Source organism: Agelaius phoeniceus, chromosome 1, assembly GCF_051311805.1.
Source record: "Agelaius phoeniceus isolate bAgePho1 chromosome 1, bAgePho1.hap1, whole genome shotgun sequence".
Lineage (NCBI taxonomy): Eukaryota > Metazoa > Chordata > Aves > Passeriformes > Icteridae > Agelaius > Agelaius phoeniceus.
In genome coordinates this window covers 57,431,433-57,456,698 of record NC_135265.1, presented here as the reverse complement: position 1 = coordinate 57,456,698, position 25,266 = coordinate 57,431,433, and the positions used below count along the sequence as shown (strand labels likewise).

Genomic DNA, 25,266 nt, shown 5'->3' with positions numbered 1-25,266 from the left:
GAGAGGGAATTCATAAAGCAAGAAACTACAAATAGAAAATAATAGAGTTCTTATCTCTGTGTGAATGTCACCTTTTTAAAATTCCTTACCTGAAATCCTGATATCATTCAAATCAAAGAGAAAACTCCCACTTCATTCCAAGATTTTAATCCGGAAATTCTTTTCACATATGGCCCTGATACTCCTCTGCCACTGAGGGAATAATCAGTTTGTACCCAGTAGGGTTATTTTACCTTGCTAAATGGTTTTATATTGGTTTGTTTTCTTGACAGAGGACATGGAGCTCTGGACATCTTGAAGACAAGATAACCAGGCTCTTCATAACACAAGAAAAGTCCTACTGTCTAGGTAACAATACATGTTTCAAAAAGATAGTTTTACCTTAAAGTCTTGGACAATGACCACCTGTGACTACAGAGGGTCTGAAATCTCAAGTGTTATCTTTAACTTGCCCAACTGGCTCTCTTGTTAAGATCTCTTGAGTATTCCTCAAGTGACTTGCAGATCCAGATGGAGCCATCCAACAAATTATCAAAACTAAACTAACTGCCTAACTGGCTCCTCCAAGGCTGAGATAGCACAACTATAAGATAATTATTCATAGTCCTTTCCAGTGGAAAAGATTTTTCACAGAGTATATCTGAAGGGATTTTAAACAAGCTGCCTCACTTTTCACAGAGAGCACTCAGGAGACAGTGAGCAGTATCTCAGCCACACTGGTGGCAACCTCCAGTTGAGGGCACTTTAATCTAAACCATTATGGCTAGATCTGTTCTGTGACTGGACAGGGGTCAAGCCAACTTCCCAGAACAGTTTTGACAACAAAGCTCAGGCAAGTTCTACTATTTCTGTAAAGTTAAAGGAATATTTTTTTATCTAGCATCTGGAGAGTTCAAGACAGTTCAAAACATTATGAAATAAGAAGTCTACACAGGATATAATAAGTAGAGTATGTCAGAAGGATGTTAAAGAAGAAAACAAAATTTCTCTCTTCAGAATACTCAGTCCTAAATACCCACTCTAGAGGCTATACAACAACATATCCTTTTAATCCAGATGGCTAAAATGATGGTGATCACTATCTAAGTAATCTTGCAGGAATAGCAGTTTCCTTTTTAATTTCACAAGAAATTCTTAGAAGTACCTCATCAGTGAACAAATTGTGAACTCTTGCAGTTCATTACCTTACATAGCTGCTTATTATTATTATATTATATCTAAATCCTTATAAATAGTGGGAAAGGTTATCTGCTGACTGATACCTTAGTTTTCTGTTTGTTAAGAAAAATGGACCCCAGCAAAGATAAAGTAACTTTTCAAGTCTTGCTTTGCTGGCTTTATATGTAGAGAGGAAGCTACACCAGCAGTAAACAATTAAAAGGTTACATTTTTCTTCAAGCTATCAGATCCCATTACCTGGTATATTGTCTTTTGGTGTAAGAGCTAATTGTTTCAACATGAAAACTAATCTTAGGCACATACATTGATTAGAGAGCTTAAATTACCAGCCAAACAACTATTTTCAGTGTTTCTAAACTGAGAGAAATTTGTTTTCTTCAAGAAACATTTCTATCAGAAATTTGTAAGGAAATTGAGTGCTTTTAGGAAAATAATAGAAACAGGAATTTCTGTGTCAGAAATATACAATTTTGCTCTCAATAAATTAAAATTTGTTAACATATGTATTACATTAGTTGCAGCAGAAATACATCTTCAAGAATTTTTTACAATTCAAATTTAAGCCTATAGTATAACAACAGGGGGGAGGAAAACAGTATTTAAATAAATGTTTCTTTGCATCAAAACCTGAAATGAGGGTAGATGACTATGGGTATTACTCTGATATATGGAATAAATTATATTATCTCTGCCATTTTGAAACAGAGTTAAAGTTTCTATTCTTAATCAAAAAAGCTGTTTCTTACATATAATTATTTCCTCTCGGTCTCTTATTTTTATCTCTATTATTATTTTGCCACAGTAGATTTACATCATGTCTTACATATGATCAAGATCCAGTATTTATGTTTCTCAGAAATGCACTGGATTCAAAGCCTTTAAAAACCCCACGTGGTTTATTTTATTTACATGATTTGAGTACTGAAAACTCTAAAGAAACCCTACATCGTAGCACAGTGTATTTATATTCATATAATATAATACAAATCCATGATGTATTACATAAAAGTTACAAAAGCCCAGAACAGCAGTTTCTGTTACTGATAGCATTGTAGAACTTCACTGACAATGTTCTGGCATGAAAGAAATTTCAACAGATCACTAACAAATCCACATGGATATTTTCTGTGTATATTACCATATTTATACATACATGTACACAAAACACAATGCAAAGTATTGCATATCCTTCAAAGAATGTGTGGGTTATTTTTTAAAATGCTCAAAGATAACACTAAATTCCAATTGGAAGGCCTTGTACACGGCCAATTTAAAAATCAAATCTGGAGTTTCTGAAAGTCTTCATGGAAACTGTTTTTAAAAGGAACTAATTGAGTTTTTTTCCCTTTTTCTGCAGAGGAAACACAAGCACGTATAAAACTCAAAATATGAAAGTTTGAATGCTTTCTGAAAGTAAGATTTAGACTGAATCTTCAATAAATGAAAAGAAAAGAAAAAAAAATGTGAAGCAATCAGTCAAATTGAATTACTGATTCCAGTGCTCGAATGCTGCCACTTAGTGGTGGAGTGACCTGTGTAATGTTGCCACCTGCTGTCAAAGAAAATGGAATGAGCAACTCTCATGGTTTTTATCCATAAATTTACAGGTAGATTCATATATAGAAAAGAAGCAAACCAGGCTACTAGTATGTGAAGAGTTTTGATTTTTGGAATTACTAGACATCCAAGAAAGCGGAATTTATATTTGTATTAGGGACTTTTATGTTTAGGATTTGTATTATGGACAAAAAAGGGTTTTGGCTAATCAGTTGCCTTTCATATTTCAGAGAACCATCTAGAGAAAAAAAAAAAATTATTCTGTTGGTTTGCATTTGTCACCATCAACTTGAGACTGGGATGGACAAAAGATGCAAAAGAATATATGTTTGAAAGAATGGAAACAGCCTCAGAAATTCCAGTTCCTGTGAAAAAAGCCCTTGATAGAAGCCACAAGGACACCTATGTTGGCTTTTCCAAGAGCAGCTCCAAATTTGAGGGCTTTTATAATTAAATTTGTTTTTTATTTACTGTGGGAATTAGATTTTTCTAGTTCCAGCAGGAACACCACAAGCATCTTTATCAGTTCATAACAATCATCCCCTATGTTCTGAAAGATGGTCTGCTTGATGCAGTCCTGGAATTGATGCCCAAAGACTGCACTTGGCCCACATGGACTACCTTATCATCATCCTCACACGTCATGACGTTGGAGAAAGGGATCTCCGCTTTGAACATCTTGCGACAGTGCATGAGCTGAACAAGCAGATAGCAGACTGTCTTGAACTTCATTCTCTTGGCAGGCTTAATGTCTGAGAGAATCAGTCCAGGAAATATCTGTTGGTCAGAAAAATAATATTTATAACCAAGATATTGCATTCCCATGCAGACATACACACTTGCAGGCATTTGCACCCCCGCCATGGTCAGAAGAAAATAATACTCTAGTCAAGAAGCAATGCTTTTTGATAAACATCTCACATGTGCAAAATTACTTCATCTTTCTTCATCATGAGATGTAAAGAATCTATCAAACAGGCTTTATGTAAACTCATTCTTAACATTTTGGGAACTGTTCTTTTCTTAGAAATGTGAACTATAAAAAAGTGCATTAATGACAGACTCATAAAAGAGGCAATATTTGTATTTCTTTAATATTAAAATAAATTTTTGAAAATGCAGGGAAAATAAGGAGGCAATTAGCATTCTTATTAAATGATGTTAAAAAATATAATTTCAGTCTTCTTTGTTCCTTATTTTGTTACTTCAGCCATAGGAAGTTCATTAAAATCTGAAGAGAATAACTTTTGCTTTAAATATATATATACATATATATGCACCTTAAAAGAAGTGTTTGAGGCATTGAGGTTATAACTCACATCTTATTTCTGCAAAGCAAGAAGTGTTATACCACACAGAAATACTCTCAGAGGTTTAAGTATAATCTATTCCTTTTACCACAGAGCTCTTTGTTCAGCAAGGACATACATTTCCTTGGTTAATTCTTAAGAATGTATTTAATGACTGCTGACTTTATTAAAGCCCTAGCACATACTCAGATGCTTTCTCAGATGAGGATATATTCTATCCTCAATATTTATACCAAACTTATTCATCCTTCTGGCATGTGGAAAGTGTTAATGAGAAACATGGCAGGACCCCATGCCTCCTCAGTATGGGAATGCAAGCTTGTAAAATTAATTTCTTCTGGATCAACAAAATAAAGAAGCACAGAGGAAATGGTCCTTAGTTTTCCTAGGTACAAAAGACAGAAAAAATCACTTCCAAAAACTTTACTCAAATGCTATTAAAGTCCACAAATGACAATGAGAATTTGCTGTGCATTATTTACAATACTATGATTTACTAGAGAAGTTTCTTCAATGATCAAAGAATGAAGAAAAAACATGAAAGCATTTTTTTAATGCATGTTTTCTTGAACAACTAAATTTAGATGGGCAGGGCAAATGACACTGATTATATTCTGAATGGCATCTCGAATATTGGCTTGTTGTTATGTTTAACACATACAGCCATGCACTTTCTGGAAAATCGAGGTTATACATTATTGAACTTTCAATACCTTGTTTAGTCAGTTACACACTGGCTATGAAACACAATAATGACCACAATGTGGCACTTGTTATTTTTCTCCTAGCAGCCATGTTCTCAATATGCGATGGGCTTCAAATGTGCAAAGGTGCCTAGGTGCCTTATTGTACACTAGAAGACTGGCTGAAGCCAGGTAGCATTACTGCACTGTGTTACACTGCACAGTCAGAAGTTGAAATCTGAAAGGACATTTGTGTATCTAGTGCAGAGTCACTTGTGTAAGGGTAGTTTATCAGTAGCCTGCGTGAAGAGATTCCCAATATGAACCCTTTCTTTCAAGGGCTTTCTGTCAGAAGACTTGCCACTGAATTGCGTAGAAGATACTGTACAAGGATATTCACATACTAATCATCCTTTAGGTATTCCTAAGGACACCAAGTAGATAGTTGTTAGGCTTGAGTATGACAGATATGATCAATTTTTGAGCTACAATTCCCAACAGCTAAAACATACTTTTTGGAGAAGTATTCCACTTGCAAATCTTCCTAATATAGCCATAATTCCCCTAGGAGTTCTACATATTTTACAAAGTCTCTCTATCAACACTTTAATACAACAAAAATGAGCAACTTTCTTGAAACTCCCCCCAGTTTTGCATTTAATTTTATTTTCAGAAATTTACATGTAGACGATATCTCAAGAGATCATTAGCTCATTGCTCAAACCTTTCACAGTGGACATGGCATTAAGTCAACAATTTTGATGATTTTAAATAAATTATAATTTTAAATAAATTCAGAGACCCATAAAAACTTCCTGACAGCCTTCATTGTGGAAATGCCACAGTGTAGATGCAAGAGTGGCAAAGAATAGGTAGAGCACCTTAGTAGCAAAAGATCCAAGAAGGCATGATTGTGAAAGGTGATCAAATGTGCATGACTATATCCTCCTACAAGGATTTGAGGTCCTATGAATAGAGAAGAATTTAGACTTTCCTCCATGTAACTTTCTTATAATAGATGTGTTTCTGAGAACAACATCCAACGTGAAAACTTGGAATGGACTCTGAACTGTGGCCCCTGCCACCAACATAACTTTTCTCCAACCACGTTTTATTCAGTTTCTTGACTTTATCTTCAAATCAGTATGTAGAACAGTTTTAGCTCATACCATCAACTGGTTTCTTTTAGCTTAGAAATCTTACAAGCAGATAATACATCAACAGTATGCACTCTTTGTGTGTTGGAAATATAGTGAATTTTTCCAGCTTTTTCAGAGTTAAATAGAAATTTCAGCTCAGGTCACTGAAAAAAAAGGAGTAGTGTGAGATCCCCCATGAAAGAAAAACAAGGACAAACTGGAGTGAGTTTAGCAAACGTTCACCAAAACAATTAGGGTTTTCAAATGTATGACATACAAGAAGAACCTGAGGGAATTTAGCTCATTTATCTGGAAGAAGAGAAGGCTAAGGAAGGATCTACTTGCTGTCTTTAACCACTTAAGTAGTAACTGCAGAGAAGACAGAACCAGAATAATCCTGAATACTACTCAGAAAAAAGAACAAGATGCAATGGATAGAGTCTGTAGCAAGGGAAATGCTGATTTGATACAAAGAAGTTTACCTGTGAGGAGGATAGTGCCTCAAGAGGCTGCCAGTCAGGGAAATACACAGCACTTACTCAAAGGTGGATCTGACTGCAAAGCCAGCCCTACTTTGAGCAAGGAGGCTGACCATTTGACCTCCAAAGGCCCCATCCAAATTCAGCTGGTGTGCAATGTTATGAATATTTGTGAACAGACGTACTGTGTAGCTACTGTACTTCATGGCTGGCCAAGAACACGGCCACTCAAAGGACACTGCATACACACAAGCTGGACACACTGACAGTTCTCAGCAGATTCATATAATTTTATTTATAATTTTGGTTGATTTGTTGACGTGTTTTTTAGTTGATTTGTTTTGGGGTTTTTTTAATCTAGTGGTTTCAGGACATGTAGATTCTGCACTGGGACTGAGGATTTTTCATCCCACTACTATATATACACAATATCTAAAATTAAAAGGAATTCTCTCTCATCTTCGTCCCATATCCCTTTTTTATTCCTCCTTTTACAGCAGAACAACACTTTTGACACAGTCAACTCAGTGAAATATTTAAGTAATCTCAACTTCTGCTCTAAGTCTATGATAAAATCAGGAAATGCAAAACAGTCTGTTAAAACAGACTTTAAAAAACCCCTCCAAATTAATAAACCCAACCCCAGTGTCTTTCCCTCTGCTTTTCTTCTGATCTTGCTCCAGGCCAGCATTACAGGAAAGCTGGACTGCAGCATTCCCATTCCAGCTCATTTTGTCAATGCATTTTACTTTCTCATGTGTTTTTGATCCTTGGGATCATCTCTAATTCTGTTCACTGTTCATTTAGCTCATAATTTTAGGAAAGGTTGGTTGTTTGCTGCAACACAGCTGACAAATAAGGTTAAGAGCTGGACTTTTCTAGCAGAGCACTCTGAAAGCAGCCAGGACTATATACAGCTTTGTGAATGCAGAAAACAAACAAGCACTGATTCAAATCCTGGTGAAAAAACCCCAGTTTGAATGTCATGTAATAGTCTGATAAGTACTTAACTGGTGCTCATCTGAGATTCTCAGAAATGTCAGCAGACTGTTATTTCCCTGACTATATTCAACCTCAGTGCATAAATTGGCAAGGAAAAGAAGATATTTATATAATTCAAAACACATTTACAGAAACCATAAATGCTGTAGCACTGTGTCTGTATGTGTTTTCTATCTTCAGGCAGGCAGGACCATGTCTCTTGGTGGTAATATTTGTTCCACGACTATCTTCAAGACATTTTGTCCTAAGATAGGTGAGCGCAATTTTTTTTCTTTTTTTTCAATCTTCCAATAGTTTAAATTGTCAGATATTTTTTTTACTGCCCTTATGATGCATTTTACTTATCACACCTCTACTATCCAATAAGAAAGTGTATTAGGTATTTTACGAGAAAATATAGCTTCTGTAAGATTAAATTTTAAAATTCAGAATAGTGTAACCACTTCCTTGACGCAGGTGTAGAAAAAGTTTTTAGCAGTTGTAAAGGCAAAACCAATGTCTAGGAGATCAACAACAGAGAAATATCTTCTACCAATGCCCTACATCTTTCTTTGTACAGATTCCACATTTATGGAGGCAGAAAAAGAGAGAATGATACTGGAGCACATAACTCATTCTATCACTGACAGCCCAAACTGAAGGCTTTCACACTGATGATGATGCACTAGCAGCTTCATAGCTACAGCAGGAGCAATCCTGAGGATGTAGAGCAATACACTTTGCAATACAGACATTGTTCTTCTGTTTGTGTTTCCTGGGTAGTAACACAAGCAATTTATTTCCAGTGTTTGGGTTTGTTAATTCCAACAACTTGAGCAATGCAAAGTCTCAGGCACAGAACAGCCCCTCTCCAGATACAAGCTAGAGCTTCCATTAAATGGCTATGTGCGTGTTAAATCGGCTCTGCTAAGGTATATCTAGGGTGTTAAAATCTGAAACACTCAAATTATGCATTCAGATCTCTAGTTAAATTCCTTGGAAGAAGCTCTGACCCATTGAGCAGAAAGACCACCCCTGGACTCTCACAGTCATGGTGGCAGTGGCAGCGACAGGTAGCTGTCAGTTTGAAAGAAGAGATCTTTAGTTTGTGCCCAGATATGGACTCAGATGTGTGACATGCAGCATTTCAAATTAGAAGAATTTTTTCAAATACATTTTTGCTTGCAATGTGCTAATAAAGGAAAGAGTTTTTATGAGTAGTGGGTAAAGTTTTTATATCCCCTGCATTAAATGGGAAGATCTCTTTTTCTGTCAGTACTTAGAGTTTAAGAGTCAGAGCTCTAGCACTCCATAAGGGCTGGTAAGCATACAGTCACTTAAGTAAAAATATCATCAGAATCTATTTGTCCAGAAAATGCAAAACTCACAAGAACTAGAAAAAATTCCTTGAAACAAAGTAAACAGAATATTTTTAGAAGAGTCAGATGCCAAAAAAAATCTTAGGGATCTGTTAGGCATACAGGTGGATTTACTGGGACATAAGTGCTCTGTGGAAAAAAACAAATTTTACAAGATTGGAAAAAGAACACAATATGAGAACAGTGTAGTATGTTCCCTCAAACTTAACCAGAATGATTCAATCAAATTAATTTTGCAGAGAAAGAAATTTCCCACAAATACATATGGAACCTCATTTTTAATGGAAGTAATACATTAAAAAGATTAGGTGCAGCAATTTTAGACCTATCATATCACTCAATTACTTCCTTCTGTAGCCTTCTTTTTTTTCTTTTAATCAGGTCAGATAAAATCCAATACATTTCTACTAAAAACTCCTAGTAATAGATGGATTATAGGCATAAAATTCTTTCACTGTTAAAAGCTCAATTAGAGTATTATTAAGACAGGATAGAAAGCATCCCAAAATCAGTTCTCCCTGTGAAACATTCCAGTTGCTAACAGTAAATTAACAATAAAGTCAAAAGACAAGTGCAGGCAGTTACTATGCATTTCATCTATACAAAGCAAAAATATCATCATGAATCTATGTTGTTTTCTGTCTGCTATATTGCATAATATTCATTCCATGCTGGGGGGAAAAGAATTGAATCAGCCACAGGAAAGACATAAGCAGACAAAACCTGTTGGCTGGTGATGGAAAAATATAGAGCCTACTAATTTATTATAATATAGAAGGCAAATAATCTGCTTCATGCAACAAAGCTACATCAATTATCAGTAAAGAAGGCTGTACTCCAAGAAAAAAATACTGTCTTTTCAAGAAGACTGATGAAATATTTGTTTGTTTTCCTGTTACTCTGTGGTGTAAGGACTGCAATGCAGGATGCTTACAATCTCATGAGTTTATGCTAGATGAAACAACAAAATATTAAAGTGATATGACAGCCTTTGCTACTATTCTTGCAGCTGTAGCATGCAAGTTAGAACAAATACAGAAGGGGTGATTGGGCATTGGAATGGGCTGCCCAGAGAAGTAGTGGAGTCACAAGCTGTCAAGGTGTTTAAGACTGGATGTGGCATTCAGTGCTATGGTCTAGTAGAGATGATGGTGCTTGGTAACAGCTTGGACTTGATGATCTCAAAGGTCTTTTCCAGCCTAGTTGATTCTGTGTGATTCTGTGTGAATCTCAATTTTCTGAATTTCTCCCTATTTTGTCGTGAGTCAGAGAAATTGTGATCAACCTTTTGAGCTTTAAATCCATCTGCAGTTGACAATAAATTATGTCAGAGGTGTGTATTGTAGATAATTCCTCCAGAGAATTATGACATTTCAAGAGTTTTTACATTTTAAATAGAATTTTCCAAAGGATGTTGCTAAGCTGCATTTACTTATTGAATCATCAATCTTTCAGCTAATTTTCCCTGAAATTCAAAAGACTGAAAATAGTAATTTCCTCTTTCTGAAACATTGTTTTGATTACTACTGTTTTGTTTTTTTTTTTTTTTTTTTTTTTTTTGCTATGAGTAGTTTTTGGGCAAAAATAAAACTGTGGTTTTAGCCATCTGAATTGGAATGTTTAGGGCATGATTCAACACAGCAAACCAGACAGGACACAGAGCACCATGCCTCTAACCAGCATCCACTTCCCTCTGGCTGGATAACTAAATAAGGATTCAGAAAAAAAAAAGTGGTTTTCACCTGGATTTTCAGAGTGGGCATAGTATTGCTCAGAGACTTCAGATAAGAAAGCAGGGCTATCCAAGCCACAGAAAGAATTTACTGAGACTGCTTGGCCTGGCTTTCTATGTACATAGTAAGGTAGAAAAAAGTGTCAATCTCTTCAGAGAAAAATCTAGTTTCCAAAGGGCAAACAGATATAGAACTCACTTTCATGGATTTTTCATGACTGTCCATCTTTCCGTGCTATTCAAATAGTAGGTGCAGATAGCATGTGATTTACACTGCCACAAACAGAAGACTAATATATTTGAGTACCCCACTGGTGAATAACTCACTAGTGGATTAAAAGAAATTTTACAGATGGTGATTTGCAATCTATTGGAAGGCAATTATTGATTATGTTTGAGGTAGACTGTAAAATCCAAGAGACCCCTATGAAGACACAGGAATAATTTGTAAATTGTATCAAGAGTACTTCCCTATGATTTTTGCACTCAATGACCTCCATTCCTGGACATAGCTTTATTGCTGTTCATGGTACACTATGGGGAGGCAGCTGGGCAGTGGAGCAGAGAGTACTATGGAGATGGTGGATGGTGTGGACATCTTGGCCTTTGTAGGCCAGAAACCATGGGGACGTCAAATAGAAATGTAAAGGAAGAAGCTAAAAGAAATGTGGTACTTTGTTTTAAGGTAGTCATGTAAGACTGCACCTGTAAGATTGTGGTTAAGCAATATCGCTAAGTAACATTAGTATTGTGATTATTGCTTGGCAGTGGAAAATTTTGTTCAAAGCTACGAGAATATATAAACCGAGCTTTAGATAGAATAAATGACTTCACAACTTCACAACTTTACAATAAACGACTTCTTGCTTGCACCTAAGTGGAGTCCTGTCTCTCAATTGCTGGCAGTACACAGCAGTATTTATCTCAGCCTTGTGTCTGGAGCCAGCAAAGTTACACCATGAAGCAGGTTCCCTTAAGGCTGGCAATGGGTAACAGTGATGGCAGGCCAACTTCTGTAAAGGCAAAAATGAACACATTCTGAGAAATCTTTCCCTTCATGAAAATTTGATCACTTCTCCTCACTGCTTGGCTATCTGTAGAAGTACCTTTAGGAATTTTACTTAATTGGCTGTGCTGGGCTGTTTTCTCAGCTTTTGAAATAATGAGTCCTTTCAAAACCAGAGAGGTGCCACCACAGAGTGAATTGCTGCAATAAATACAAAGAAGTGAGGCCAAGTTAAAAACCACTCAGATATCACTGAGGCTGGACCCAGCCTTAGAGGTGTTTTACTGCAGGAGAATCAGACTTTCTAGAGCAATCAAAGAAAGGAAGCAGACAGTCCAGCTAAGCCCCCTACCTCTGCTGTGCTTCTGGGAGTCAGCTATGTCAGTAGGAAACTGAGGCAAAGATGCTTTGACTAATGTCAGTGCTGACAATGAAAGAAGAAAGGATTCTGAGGAAAGCCAGATACAGTCTATTAAAAAAATTAAAATAAATTAAATTTTAGGCAAACAGCTTGAATGTCATAACAGGATTAGTCAGATGGGTTACCAAGAAATCATTAGTAGAAAAAGTTATTTAGCTAGTCTAAACAGTTATAAAGTTCTTGTAAGGGGCTCTGAGATTAAGAGATATGGCCTAGATTTTTTTTTCTTGAAATAAAATCTATATAAAGTAATATTTACTATACTTCACAAAGTTAGAATTTTTTGAAACTAAGAGAATAATCATGTTTCTAAAGCACAGAGTATGAATCTTGTGAATATTTAATATATTCAATTTTATATATTAAATAGAAATATATATGTTTTTCTATCTGGATCAAATCTCCTTTAAAAGCCCAAGGCATTCATGTGTATGGTCAGATTTGTGTTTACTTACATAAATCAAAATTTTCAAATTTTCTCTCAGGGCAGTATTTTTGTCGCATGACTGTAAGTATTAATATCAATATAAAATATCAAGAAGATATAATCAAACTTTACTTACTTAAGAGAAATGTGATAGCTTTTAAAAAGCTAGTAACTTTATCAGGGTATGTATCAGGAAACATCTATGAAAAAAGCCCTTTTGCATAAATTTTTAACTATGAAAATCAGCAAAAAAGATTCTTTTAATTAAAAAAATTCTGCCAGTGGAAATCAGATTCATTATATAAGTGTGTTTAGAAGCTGAATGTAATTCAGTCAATTATGCATAAATATTACCTAATAATAACAATAATAATGGAATCATAAAATGGTTTGGGTTGGAAGGAACCTTAACGATCATCTAGTTCCAAACCCCTACTGTAGGCAGGGACACCTTCCACTAGACAAGTTTGTTTAAAGCCCCATCCAAACTGGTCTTGAACACTCAGGGTTGGAGCATGCACAGATTCTCTGGGCAAACTGTTCCACCCTCACGGTAAAGTATTTCTTTCTGACAAGTAACCTAACCAACTCTTTTTCAGTTGGAAGCCATTACTCCTTGTCCTATCATTACAGCTCCTGCTGAAGAGTCTCTCTCTGGCTTCCCTGTAGGCTCCCTTCAGATGCTGGAAATTGCTGTGATGTCTCCACACAGCCTTCTCTTCTCCAGGCTGAAGAGCCCGGATTTTCTCTACCTGTGTTTGTGGGGGAGGTGCTCCAGTCTGCTTGTCAGCTTTATGGTCCTCCTTTGGACTTGCTCCAACAGCTCTTTGTTGGAGGAAGGAACTTATGATGGGGATATCAAAACAGAACTGCAGGTGGGGTCTTACAGAGCAGAGTAGAGAGGCAGAATCATCTCCTTTGACTTGCTGGCTTCTCTCCTTTTAAGGCAGCTCAAGGCACTCTTGGCTTTCTGGGCTGTGAGCACACACTACCAGCTGATGTTGAGCTTTCATCAACCATCACTGCCAAGTTCTTATCCATAGTGTATTCTCATTCATTCTCACCAACCTGTAGGTGTACCTAAGATTGCCCCAACCCAGCTGTTGCTGGCCTTATTGAGCTTCATGAGGTTCACACAGCCCCACCTCTCAAGCCTGCCCAGGTCCCTCTAGATGGCATCCCTTCCTTCCAGTGTGTTGACTCTCTCTACACAGCTTGGTGTCATCAGCAAACTTGCTGGAGGTGCACTTTCCAGGTCATTGACAAGGATGTTGAACAGTATTGGCCTCACCATTGACCACTATGGGACACCATTTTTCACTGGTCTCCAGGTGGACAATAAGCTGTTGACTGCATAGACTAATAGATAATAACAGACTAATATATTCTTTACCAAAATAAAAACTGTAACAAAACAAAAAAAAAATTATTCCTTCAGTGGCTGCTTAGTGGTGCTCTCACACTAAACTAGCAAGCAGATCAGATCACAAAAGTTAGCTAATTCAACGGAAGATTTAAAAGATGGGAATAATTTATAATTTGTTCATATTTAAAATGTAACTGGTACATGAATGAGTCATGTTACACTGTTATTATCATTCTTGGCTAGAGTGACAGTGATGAAAAATTTTCCTGTCAGACCAAATATAGAAGAATGTGGGGCATGTGTCTTCTGAACAGATAATGTTTAACAAAACTCCAAGTGGTCGTATTTTTGCTTCAAATTCAACATATTCTTGGTCATCTGTTGCTCATAACATTGATTTTCATTCCACTTGGTATCATACCTGCCTGAGTCAGCTCATGTTAATGTCAGAGATGATATATAATAAAAACTGCATTTCAGCTGCCGAGGTTCAAGAGGAAGGAATGCAATATTAAACCGGAAGATACCTACATTCGCCAGGTGAAACTCTGTCTTGCCTGTGCTTCATGGGTAGCCATCTATTTTTATGTCTCTAAAGAGGTAGTGAATGAATTGGGCTAGGAGGGAACAGCAGGTGTTTATTTAGAAGGCAAATATGCTATTATGTAGCTTGTGGTCAGTGATCAGTATGCAAGTGTACAAAGACTGGGCATAGCTGTGATGGACTGTGACAAACAGCAAAGTGGCTTGCTGATTGACCTGTGAGCCCAGTGGAAAAACCAGTCAACACCAGTAAAATTCATGAAGGGTTCTTTCATGGCTGACACGCCATTGATGCATGCTGGACAGCTAATGTTAGCCAAGCTGTGGAGCAGCCTCTGCCATTTCCACAGACTCTTCAGTGACACCCATGGGTAAGATGGCATCTGGGTTTATATAGCTGATGACAAACCAAGCAGTCCTTTCTCACCAATCACCAGCAGTTTCTCACCAATCTTGCGAAGACAAAGAAATGTGTGCTCTCACAGCAGTACACTCTCACTCTTGCACATTAAACATGCATTGACCTGGCTTCCTTCCATATGTGATTGTCAAGCTTCTGTTCCTCAGTCACTGTTTTTTGTAGCAGAATTGTTTTTCTATGTAAAAGTCATACTAATTCCCTTTTGTCTCTCCTTGTCTTTTTGCACCAATAAATGGAACAATTTCCTGAAATTCTACTATTTATTTCCTTAATATGAAATGAAACCTGATAAATTATTATATAAAAATGAAATTATACATAATGCTGAAGGATTGAAAACAACAGAAAACTAATACAATCTAACAGCAATAAGCAACACACCTACCTTGAATAAACTCTTCCTTTCATTTTCTTCCTTATTTGGATTGATTAATTTAAGAAATACTGATTTCCTAAAAAATGCTAGTACTGATTTCAAGAAAGCCACCAAAAACCAATCTCACTGACTGCCCAAACAGAATTTAAACCACAGTTGGTTTTCCAACTGTTTTCTTTCATATTATCTAAAACTGAATTTAATCATATATACCAGAGGAACAAAATGTGAAATTGCATGATTTTCATAGTGCATGAGAAAACTCCATCTCTCTAATAAGAAGATGCTTCAGAGGAAGTACATAAAATCACTCTTGCAGCAGCCTTTCCAGAATAAAACAATGGCATTTTCAATCCCAGAATCAAATTATCCTGGTGACTGGACTCCCAACATTTTCATAAAAACTCAGATAGTCATCAAATTAAGGCCAAAAAACTGATTGGAGATAGGAAATTCAAGATGACCTGTTTCTTTGTGGTTATGTTTTTCTCAGACACTTGATGGTTAAAACCCTCAAATATGGAGTTCTGATAGCTTAAAAACCTGGTGTGTATAAAGACGTCACTTTAAAACCTGACCAATACTTTCAGAATTGGGTAAAATAATTTTCCCCTTGAAGGTTAAAATCCCTGAATTAAACTTATTTGCACAGAGTTTCAGAAGATAAGGGTGCAAAAATCTGTATCCCAAATTCTCTGGCTGACATAAAAGGCAATAAAGTTTCTCTTGGCCTGTTATCATGTTATGATAGATAACTTCAAGTATAAGCCTGGTGATGTAGAAAAGGTTTACCAAATTGAAAATGTTTAAACAACAGTTATGGACTTTCAAGACTCCTACTGCATTCACAAGACACATTTTTCAGTAGAACAAAAGACTGTGCTCAGTAACCAGTTGAAGAGGAAAGATGTGACTTGTAGTCGCGCTGTTGGAAAACCACTGTCATCACCTCACCACATGCTGAGATTCAAAATGTTACCATTTTGAGTAAATGGTAACTGCTGAGCCTTCAATAATGTTTGAAGAGCTTTCAGGAAAAAAAAAAGCAAACAACAAAACAACCTAGCATTGTCTCTGCTTTCAGAATAGCACAGAACAGTTTTTAAATTATGAAAACATATCACTCAATAGGCATACCTTCCTACGATGGGATGGCACAATAAAATATGTTTCAATATTATGCTTCTTCAAGAAACTATTCCTTTCATGACCGTATCCTGGTTCTACCTCGTAGTCCCCATTTAGGCACTCTAAGGTGGTCTTTGTAATGTGAACTTTCCTAGAGAGAAAATTAGACATTATTGTTTAAAGCAAAGATTATGAGCTTCTTGCTACCAAAATACACTCCTGTACAGAAGGTCAAAAAGAGATCAAGAGGTCAATTTACATGCAAGACCATAGGTTTGATGAAAAAAAAAAAAGTTATGTTTTGTACTTTTAGCCAAATTGAGCATGGAAAAAAATTCTATTACATGCATTTTCTAAACTTAGGCAAAGTGAACAGAAAGACAACTGTTGACTATCCAAACACTTGCAGATTTGCTGTTTTGTAGAGTGTCTGCACATGATCTTCTACATCGTGTGGCCTTAAGTTTTTACCTCAATGGCTGCTTGGAAAAACATCCTGCTGTTTGAAACTTGTGACATCACACTCCAAACCTCTCTTGTGTGTAAAGCAGAAACTTCTTTTTCTGTTTCACTTCACATCTCTGACTCATATTATTCATCCACTCTGTTTCAGAGGCAGCTTTCTGACTCATTTTGTTTTGGCAATACACCAACCTTTAATATTATTTTTGAGTTTTCTTATCCTGAAAAAGTTCTCACATTTTCTCCGGAAAGACCCCATATATTTGAAATGTCTTCAGAAAAGGTATCTGAAAAAATTTTACTGCTTTCCTCTATAAACATGTGTTCAGATTTTTTTTTCACTGGGTAACTTTAAGATAATGTATAAAATACGCTGCCAAAATTATCTAAAGTAGATGTATATAATAAATAAAAATTTATCATTATCACAAAAAAAATTAATTGGTTCCTTTGTCCTTTATATAGTAATCAAGATCTCGCAAAAATCAAAAACAGTATGGTAGCTTCTAGTCCAAATGTGAGCTACACACAGAACACCCATGCACCTTTGCAAATGTTCACTGTGTGTATTTAAATTGTGACCAAGGCTGTGCAATGAGTACTTCAAGTTCCAGGACATGCCCCATGGGTTGGCTGCAGGTTTATGTGCTACTGTATCATTTGCAAATGTCATCAATATCTGAGTTCAGAAACTGTTATGTCTTTTCTGTACCATACAACTAGTGTTGGAAATCTGGCCATGTAAAAGGAGCAAGGCATCCCCCTCCCCCCTCATAGTATAGAGGTGTGTAAGGGTAAAAAATTCCTGGAATGGCTACAGGGTTTTATTTTGTAACATGAAATGATCAAAGTCTAGCATTCTTACATTCCTAATATTGTCTCATTCCTACTTTTTAGATTCGGCAACTTCTAAAAACAATTTTGTTTTAAAATGTTTTACTTCTAATCTAACATATTACTTATGTAAATATCAAGATCATTTGGAAAATTACACAGGATAAATCACATATTATATTGATTGCTCCTGCCAAATACAATCCTTTTCCTCAACAGCAATTACCTTGAAAATGCCTTAAAAAATGGAAGAAATTCTTCACCCATAGAGTTTTCTATTTTTTTTCCTACTTCTTTTTTCAGACTTACCCAGGCAGTCCTCCAGCTTCCATTACATTAGCTAATGTCACATCATTTGACCAGACATCATATTGCCATTTTCGCAGACCCAGGACCCCACAAAGCACCCTGCCTGTATGCAATCCAACTCTCATGTTGAGATCAACCTCTGTGGCTTCTGCAACAGATCTGTAATGGACAGCATCAGAATTATTATTTAGATGATGACTGCTTTTCATTTTCTCCCAAAATTAACACATATATTTATACATGACCAAATAGAAAGGGTCTTATAAACCTGAAATGGTATATTCCGGTACTGTTCTCTACCTTCACTAGTTTCAAAGCCTTAATTGCAATTCCAAAAAAAAAAAAAATATTTGTTATATTTTAATTACTGTTGAACCAAAATATCAGTATTTCTAAATTTCTTGACCATTTCTGTGAGAAAAGAAGCACTAATTGAGATTGTCAATGTATAAATAATTATTTCCAATCTACTATGTTCTAATTCGTTCAATTACCCAGTTACTAGAGTACAGGACGAAGAAACTGACAAAAGTAATAAATCATTGTAAGAACAGCAGAGTGATTACAAACACTAATATCATTCCAAAGCTCCCATAAGAGTGGCACTGAAACAACTTGTGACTAGTCTTGCACCTGTATATGAAATCTAATGTTCAGAGATTTTCACTGTATAGCTGGTAAAGGATGAATTAATCTGCAAAATTTTTATTAAAAGAATATTTTTTTTGTGCCACAATAAGGAAAGATTCTTCATTTCTGTGAATGAAGAGCATGCTATGACTTGCACTCTGCACAAAGTTGTGAACACTGAAAAGGCACTTTGAAACAAAGAGTCTTAAATATTACATGTTATTTAATAACACTGTAAATAGATTTTTTTCAGGTCTTTCTGTTAGACAAACACCTGTCATTCCACAGTGCAGTTACTGTCCAGAAAGTGATACTATCTCTGAATAAAGGAAACTGACTATCACTGTAAGAATTTATTTCTATTTGACTTTCCTAATTTGAATTTTCCAATGCATTTAATAGAACAAGACCTTAAAATAGAACTCTAGCTATCATTTCCCCTTGGCCTTCATTGACCATTTTTTTTTTCAAGTGTCATCCAGTTACACTGGATTTTACAGAGATGCCTTTAGAAAGATTTTTCAACTATTTCAGAAGTTGTACTTGTTTAAATAAAATTAACAAAAAGGTCAGCATAGATCAAGATGTGGGATGTGCAGCAAAGATACTTGGCTTCAATTTAAATAAGAAACCCTTCACCTATGAAGCTACATTCCATGTCAGCCATCACTAATGTCAGTAACATGGAGATCTCTTTTATCTCCACAGGGAATCTTGGCATAACATATTTTTCAGTCATATTCTATGCAACAGCATAGAAAGGCTTATGCACAGCTTTCTGAAAGATTAAACATTTCCTTTTCCTATTCCTACTCACTGCAAGTCAGCTCTTCCTCACTCAGTATCTGTTCCCAGTCAAGCCTTGAATATGACTTCAAGGAGTCCTAAAAGGATTCTAGTGTTCCAATGCTTTGTTGTGCACATGATTTGACAGATCTTTGAGGAAATGAAGGACCCTAATACCATAAGCCACCTAACAACAAGCGACTGCACTTTGTATGTTCACCTGAGCATGTGTATTGTGTCATTAACAGATTGACCTTACACCAAGCCCACACCTTGCAAGATAAAGCCCTTCAGGATTACACCTTGTCTGCCTATGTTCTCCTGCATAATTAAGAACCTATGTAATAATCTTAATTAATAAACCCGCAAATGTTTGGGTTTCTCTGTTCACAAATGAGTGTGAGTTTTTTGTTTGTTGGTTCCCTCCTCCTCCATTGAAAAAAAAAACCAAAAACCTCAGACTAAATGTATGTGGAAAGACAGTGAAATCCAGACATGGATAAAGTTCACTCAAGGCTTTGACATTGCTTTGTCTGACTGGAGTAAATTTAGTCTCCTTTTAGAAATGTTAATAGAATAACAAAAAGTAAATGAAAAAATATGAGTTGAGAAATAGAACATGGCTGATCATACTCTTTGTTCAATAAGCTGAACTGTATAATGCACCAATGAACCATAAAGCAGAACCTGAAAGAAATTTATGTTTTGAGCAAAAACTTTCCATAAATACTCACTTAGTCAAAAATATAAACTGAGAATACATTTCTACATCTTCCCCAGAAGGTACAATGTGTTTCAGAGATGCTTTCATCATTATTAAATTTGAGTAGGAAAAAAAAGCTCATGAGAAGGTCATTACATTTTTTGAGTTTATCTTGTAGACCTTTGTGCTCTTTATGCAGATAATTTCCATAAATAAACCCCACTGAACTATCAGAAATAAGGAATATTAGGTAATATTTAAAGAAGAGGCTTCAAATTGAAATTCAGAGCAGTAAAATGACCATGTTTCTAAATAGCATCAACATTTCTACCATAAAATATCACAAAAATGTCCAGTAAGGTATTTTAAATTGTAAATACATTTCTGAGACAATATCAGCACTTCACAAACCAGCTAGGAACAGGAAAAAGGAGTTTCTCAAATAAATTATTAATTATAACTTATTCTCTCATTGTTCCTATACTTAAGTTTTCCAAATGTTAACACAAGAGTAGGCCCAAAAACAAATGGAAATCAAAAAACCATTTTCTTTTTAAACCAATTGTGTTCAGAATCTAAGGAATTGACTAATAAGAAAAGCATCTACCCTGACAGCTCAAGTATCCTACAAAGCCTTTAAATTTTAGTTCCCTCCTTAACTACAAGTATTTGATGTGCTGCTACAAGGCATGAAATTAATTTAGATTGCCTGCAGAACAGCTTCAGACCTGTGCTCCTGAGCATTTTGTTTGAAACAAAAAAACTCTGCATGCCATTTCTTATAATTACTTAGGTCTTTTCCTTAGGTCTAAAAATATCAGCAGAAATTAATGTTTCCTGCTTAAAGGCATAGATATAATTTTTGCTTCAATTACCTAGACTTCCCCAGAGTATTGCTCAGCTGCTGCAGAGCACTAGGACAGAGAGACAGGGCTGTTGAAGGGCTGCTGGCTTGCTCTGGCAAAGGTGCAAGCTGATGAAGCTTTTACCACTGGTAGACAGCTTAAAAATGCAGCTGCTGGTTCTCTAAAAACTTGACATCAATTCACTCCTGCCAGTTCAAACATTTCTAGGCCCTGGACTTTTGGATGAGCAGGGGAAAAGCTTCAAGAGTGTTGACATTAGGGAAGTTAATGGTTCTGTCTATTTCCTCAGACAAAAATCACACAGGAAATCTTGATATTTCCATTTGACTTATGCAAATGGGCTTCTATAGTTCTTCTCCCTTTCCTGGTGCTTTTGGTCAGCCAATGGCCAAACCCATTAAAAGGGGACAGTTCAAGCATCAACCTTTCCAGTGCAAAAACCTCCCTAGATGCAAATTTGCCCAGCTTCCATCTGTGAGATTTTACATGATGACTGGTGGAGTCATTCACATTAGGTGGAATGATCCATTCAGGATAAAATCACCTATGTGTCACAGAAAATAGCTGATAAACCCCACTGGATTGCCCAGTTCTCAAGAAGTAAAAGTTCATGGACTTCATTTTCCTTCAGACCTCTTCAAAGCCCACAAGCAGCAACAACATTCAATCAGAACATCAGATGAGACTTATTCTAAAGTAACCTTCCCCTCCTCACCACAGTATTGTAGGTTGGACTAAAACAGTCAGCAGCAGTTGCTGTGATCCACAGATGTGCTCCTGCAGTGCCATGCTCCCTGCTACTACACACAGTCAGTGATGCAGCTAATGATGCAATTCCCACTGAGTCAGTACTAAAATGGCATCCTAGTAACGTGTTAACAGAAGAAGCATCATCAAAATGTACTGTCTATGTGACAACAGGAATGACGACGGATTCCATTAAAGTTTTGAAGAGTTTATGAATGTTAACCTGAGTATTTTGATCCAGTCCAAAATATAGTATTTACATACTACTCACTCAGAATCTCTCTTTATTTTCAATTGGAAACATTACAGATTACCTCTTGCTCTGCAACATTACTGAATGCAGGTAAATAGGTGTGTCATTTCACCACATTTCATCTCCAAAGAGGAGTTGCTGTACTGAGCCAAAGAATTGTTTAATACAATTTGTGTCTACTGATGAAGTTCTGTCTAAGGAAAGCCAAAACTAGGAAGAATGTGTAAAATTTCCCCCATAACACTTGCTTAAAACAGAACTCTAGACAGTTTTTGGAGGAGAAAAGGAGGGAAAGAGCTTTGTTAGCTGGGCATAACTTTTCTACATGGCAGTTAGCTAACAAATATATCTATTTAGAAGGTAAAACACTGTAGTACATGAGAATGAAATTTCAAATGTGGCAATCAATTTAAGTAAGGTGAAGAGAGACTTGGCCTAACACAATGTTCATAACCAAGGTGAAGACATAGGCCACATTAGAAAAATACATGACATATTAAAGGCACTAATGAATATGATCATTTTAATTATATTACTAGCAAAAGCATGACAGTCAAAACTCCTATGGTATAAGCAACATTGGTGGTATTGAGCACTTCACTCATTGCCGTGGCACTTTAAGTGACTCTTAAGTAGAACAAACCTGGCCTGTACTGAGGCACTGACACAATGGTTGCAGAAGTTCTTTTGGAATAAAATCAGAATATAACACTATCTGTTTTGTCAGTTTTTAAGAATAAAAAGCTTCTCCCATAATTATTTTGGTTCTGTTCTCTTCAAGAAAACACTTTGAGGAAGGTGGATGAAATGTGAAAATTATAATTATTTTATGATACCTTGAAAATTATGTTCTCAGATGACACATTCAGCACCATATTGAAGGATAACAGTTACGCAGAACATTAAGAGAATGAAATGTATCAGTTTATGTGAACACATTCATCACAGAACCAACAGTCAGCCATGGAAGTTTCTATTCCTTGATTTTCCAGAAAAAGAACCCATCTCTTGTTAGTACATATCTCTGGAATGGACACTTTTGACAGATCCATCCTATGAATCACAGTTCAAGTGATTTTATTTATTTATTAATTCATCCCAGATAACATGACAAACTTATCACTAGGGATGACAAATTCCAAGCATAAATTTATAATGCCAAGACCTGAATTTTATGATAAAGTGAATGGACTTTAAAAAGACTTCCAGCTGGCATCCACCTCTGCATGTGACTTTCTATCTCATGGAACTGATAAACAAAGCTTAATAATCATACCAATACAATATAAAATGCTTTCCAACTTCATTGTCAGAAGCTCCTGATTTCTCTTTTTCATTTACTAAACACATTGTAAAACAAATTAGTCTGGGGAATCTATCTTCTAACTTCAGTTTCTGGGAAGGAAAGAGACTAATTGTGCTTATGCACAAAGAATGCAGAATATATCCCTAGCCATCAAACAACTTTAAGTAGATCTGGCATTATCTTGAAACCTTACCTCTTGACCATCTTGCTCTCCTCCATGCTCTGACAACTAGCTACACAAAGGACCTAAAATTTATGAATTCTTTAAAAAATTAAATCTGAAATGGCCAGTTATCTTCTACTATAACTTGTGACTAAACATGCCTAGATAGCATACTACAGCTCATCCACATAAAATTGCAAAGTTGCTGATGCTGCAAGGGGCTCTGGAAATCATCTAGACCAACATACTTGCTCAGAGAACAGCCAGCTACGGAAGGGTGTCCAGAACTGTTGCCCAGCTTGGTTTAAACCTCTCCAAGGGCATAAATGCCACAACTTTTCAGTGGAACCTCTTGAGTATCTGACTACCTGCACAGTAAAAAAAAAGTTTTTCTTCTAATGAAATTTAATTTCTTACACTTCGGTTTGTGCCCATTTCCTCTCGTGCTGGTGCTGGATGTCACTGAGAAAAGTTTGGCTTAGTCCTCTTTACTCCCTCACTCTACGTATTTGTCTGCATTGATAAGAACTCCTCTGAACCTTCTCTTCTACACACTGAACAGCCCCAGTTCATTCTTTTCTAATTCAACTCCTTTTCCAAGTTTACATTATCATGTCAGTAGCCAATAAAATATACCCTAAAAAGGGAACATGTTCATTTCTAATAGTAAAACTGAAACATCCTAAAGAGGAAAGTTCCAACAGCTATACTAATACCTTATTTGTATACATGAAATACAGCACAAGTAATGAATTAAAGATCAATGCTAGTTTAAAAGAGAATGACAGCATCATCTATTTCTTTCCAGGAATTTAAAAAACCCCAAACAAACCAAAAGGTTTTTGAAAAATGTGTACAAGTCCTGTACATCTAATTATGTTTCCAAAGGTCAGGGCTTCCTTATAAATGGAGAATCCATATACTGCTAAAGAATACACATTTTTTTATTTTTGATTTTATATTATCATAGACTATCAGAAATTCTAGATTAAGAGATTAAAAAGAATTTTGTCAATTTTACAATGCTTACAAATGTGATGAACTTGCATTGAATAAGGGAGAAAATGAATTAATTTACCCAGCTTTTCATGCTCTGTATGTTTAGCAAATGAAAAGAAGAAGTGGGCAATACAGTAGTGAAGAAATTTTCCATCTTTATCCTTTCCCTCCTATGTAATGAAATAGATCTCCAGCTTCTGCTAAATGCTCATTCACACTTCTCTCATATCCATATTTTTTGCCTTGGTAAAATAATGATCAATGTAGACCTCTCAAGCATAAACAAAAATCTGAGCAGCAAAGTAAATTTCACGTTACATTTCTGAAAAGCAGAATAAATGAAAGGTTTAAACATTACATTAAAATTGAATAATCAACAGGCTATGATGCTGAGACTGCAAACACAGTCATAAACAATGGGTATATATCAGGACTTGTTTTGACTTTACATACCGGTGTGCAAAATGAGCAGTGTTTACCATGGCAAAGCAACACATTTGAGTCCTTTCATTGTGGCAATAGGCAATAGGGTATATTTTCTTATTTCTAATTATCTTTTTGTCACCTATTCAGTGCATGTATGTGCCTCTACATACTCAATTTGCACACTTACTTCTTATAGTGATTAAATGGAGTGGAAAATCAATGTCTAGAGTGTCCATTCCTGAAATCAGGGTCCTGTGGCCTGAGTGCAGGAGTGTGACTTGCCAGGTGAGTAGTGCTACCAGACATTGATGTTTTTCTAAGAGCACACTTCCTGAACACCACATAGTAGCTGTTGCAGCACTCCTGTCTGGGTTCACCATGCATGATACTTACGTGATAGTGTCAATCATATCCAGTCCCATTTCAACACAGCAATGGGCATGATCTGTTTTGGGCTGGGTCAATCCTGATACACAGTAGTAACAGTCTCCTAGGATTTTTATTCTTCTGCAATGATTTTCCTTTCATAAAAACAGAATGGTAAAAGTTTTACTATTTATATAAATATTTCAATACTAACAGGCTAAAAATCTTCTCCAATACTATGCAATAATTCAGAGAATCTTTTTATGATCAAATGAGGTAATTTACAGTT

The 25,266-nt window shown here is 36.0% G+C and overlaps 1 protein-coding gene across 3 annotated transcripts in view; it reads right to left on the bottom strand.

Moving 5' to 3' along the window:
* Positions 1 to 25,266, bottom strand: part of ADCY1 (adenylate cyclase 1) — a 161,156-nt gene that overhangs the window by 41,124 nt on the left and 94,766 nt on the right. For all 3 annotated transcript variants that reach the window (XR_013182603.1, XM_054642300.2, XM_077179438.1), the window contains exons 5-8: positions 25,005 to 25,132; positions 17,733 to 17,891; positions 16,137 to 16,278; positions 3,358 to 3,513 (exon numbers count right to left, since the gene is read on the bottom strand). Coding sequence is in view for 2 of the 3 variants with exons in the window: in XM_054642300.2 (XP_054498275.1) it covers positions 3,358 to 3,513; positions 16,137 to 16,278; positions 17,733 to 17,891; positions 25,005 to 25,132 (585 nt within the window). In the remaining variant the exon portion in view is untranslated. The remainder of the gene's footprint in view (positions 1 to 3,357; positions 3,514 to 16,136; positions 16,279 to 17,732; positions 17,892 to 25,004; positions 25,133 to 25,266) is intronic.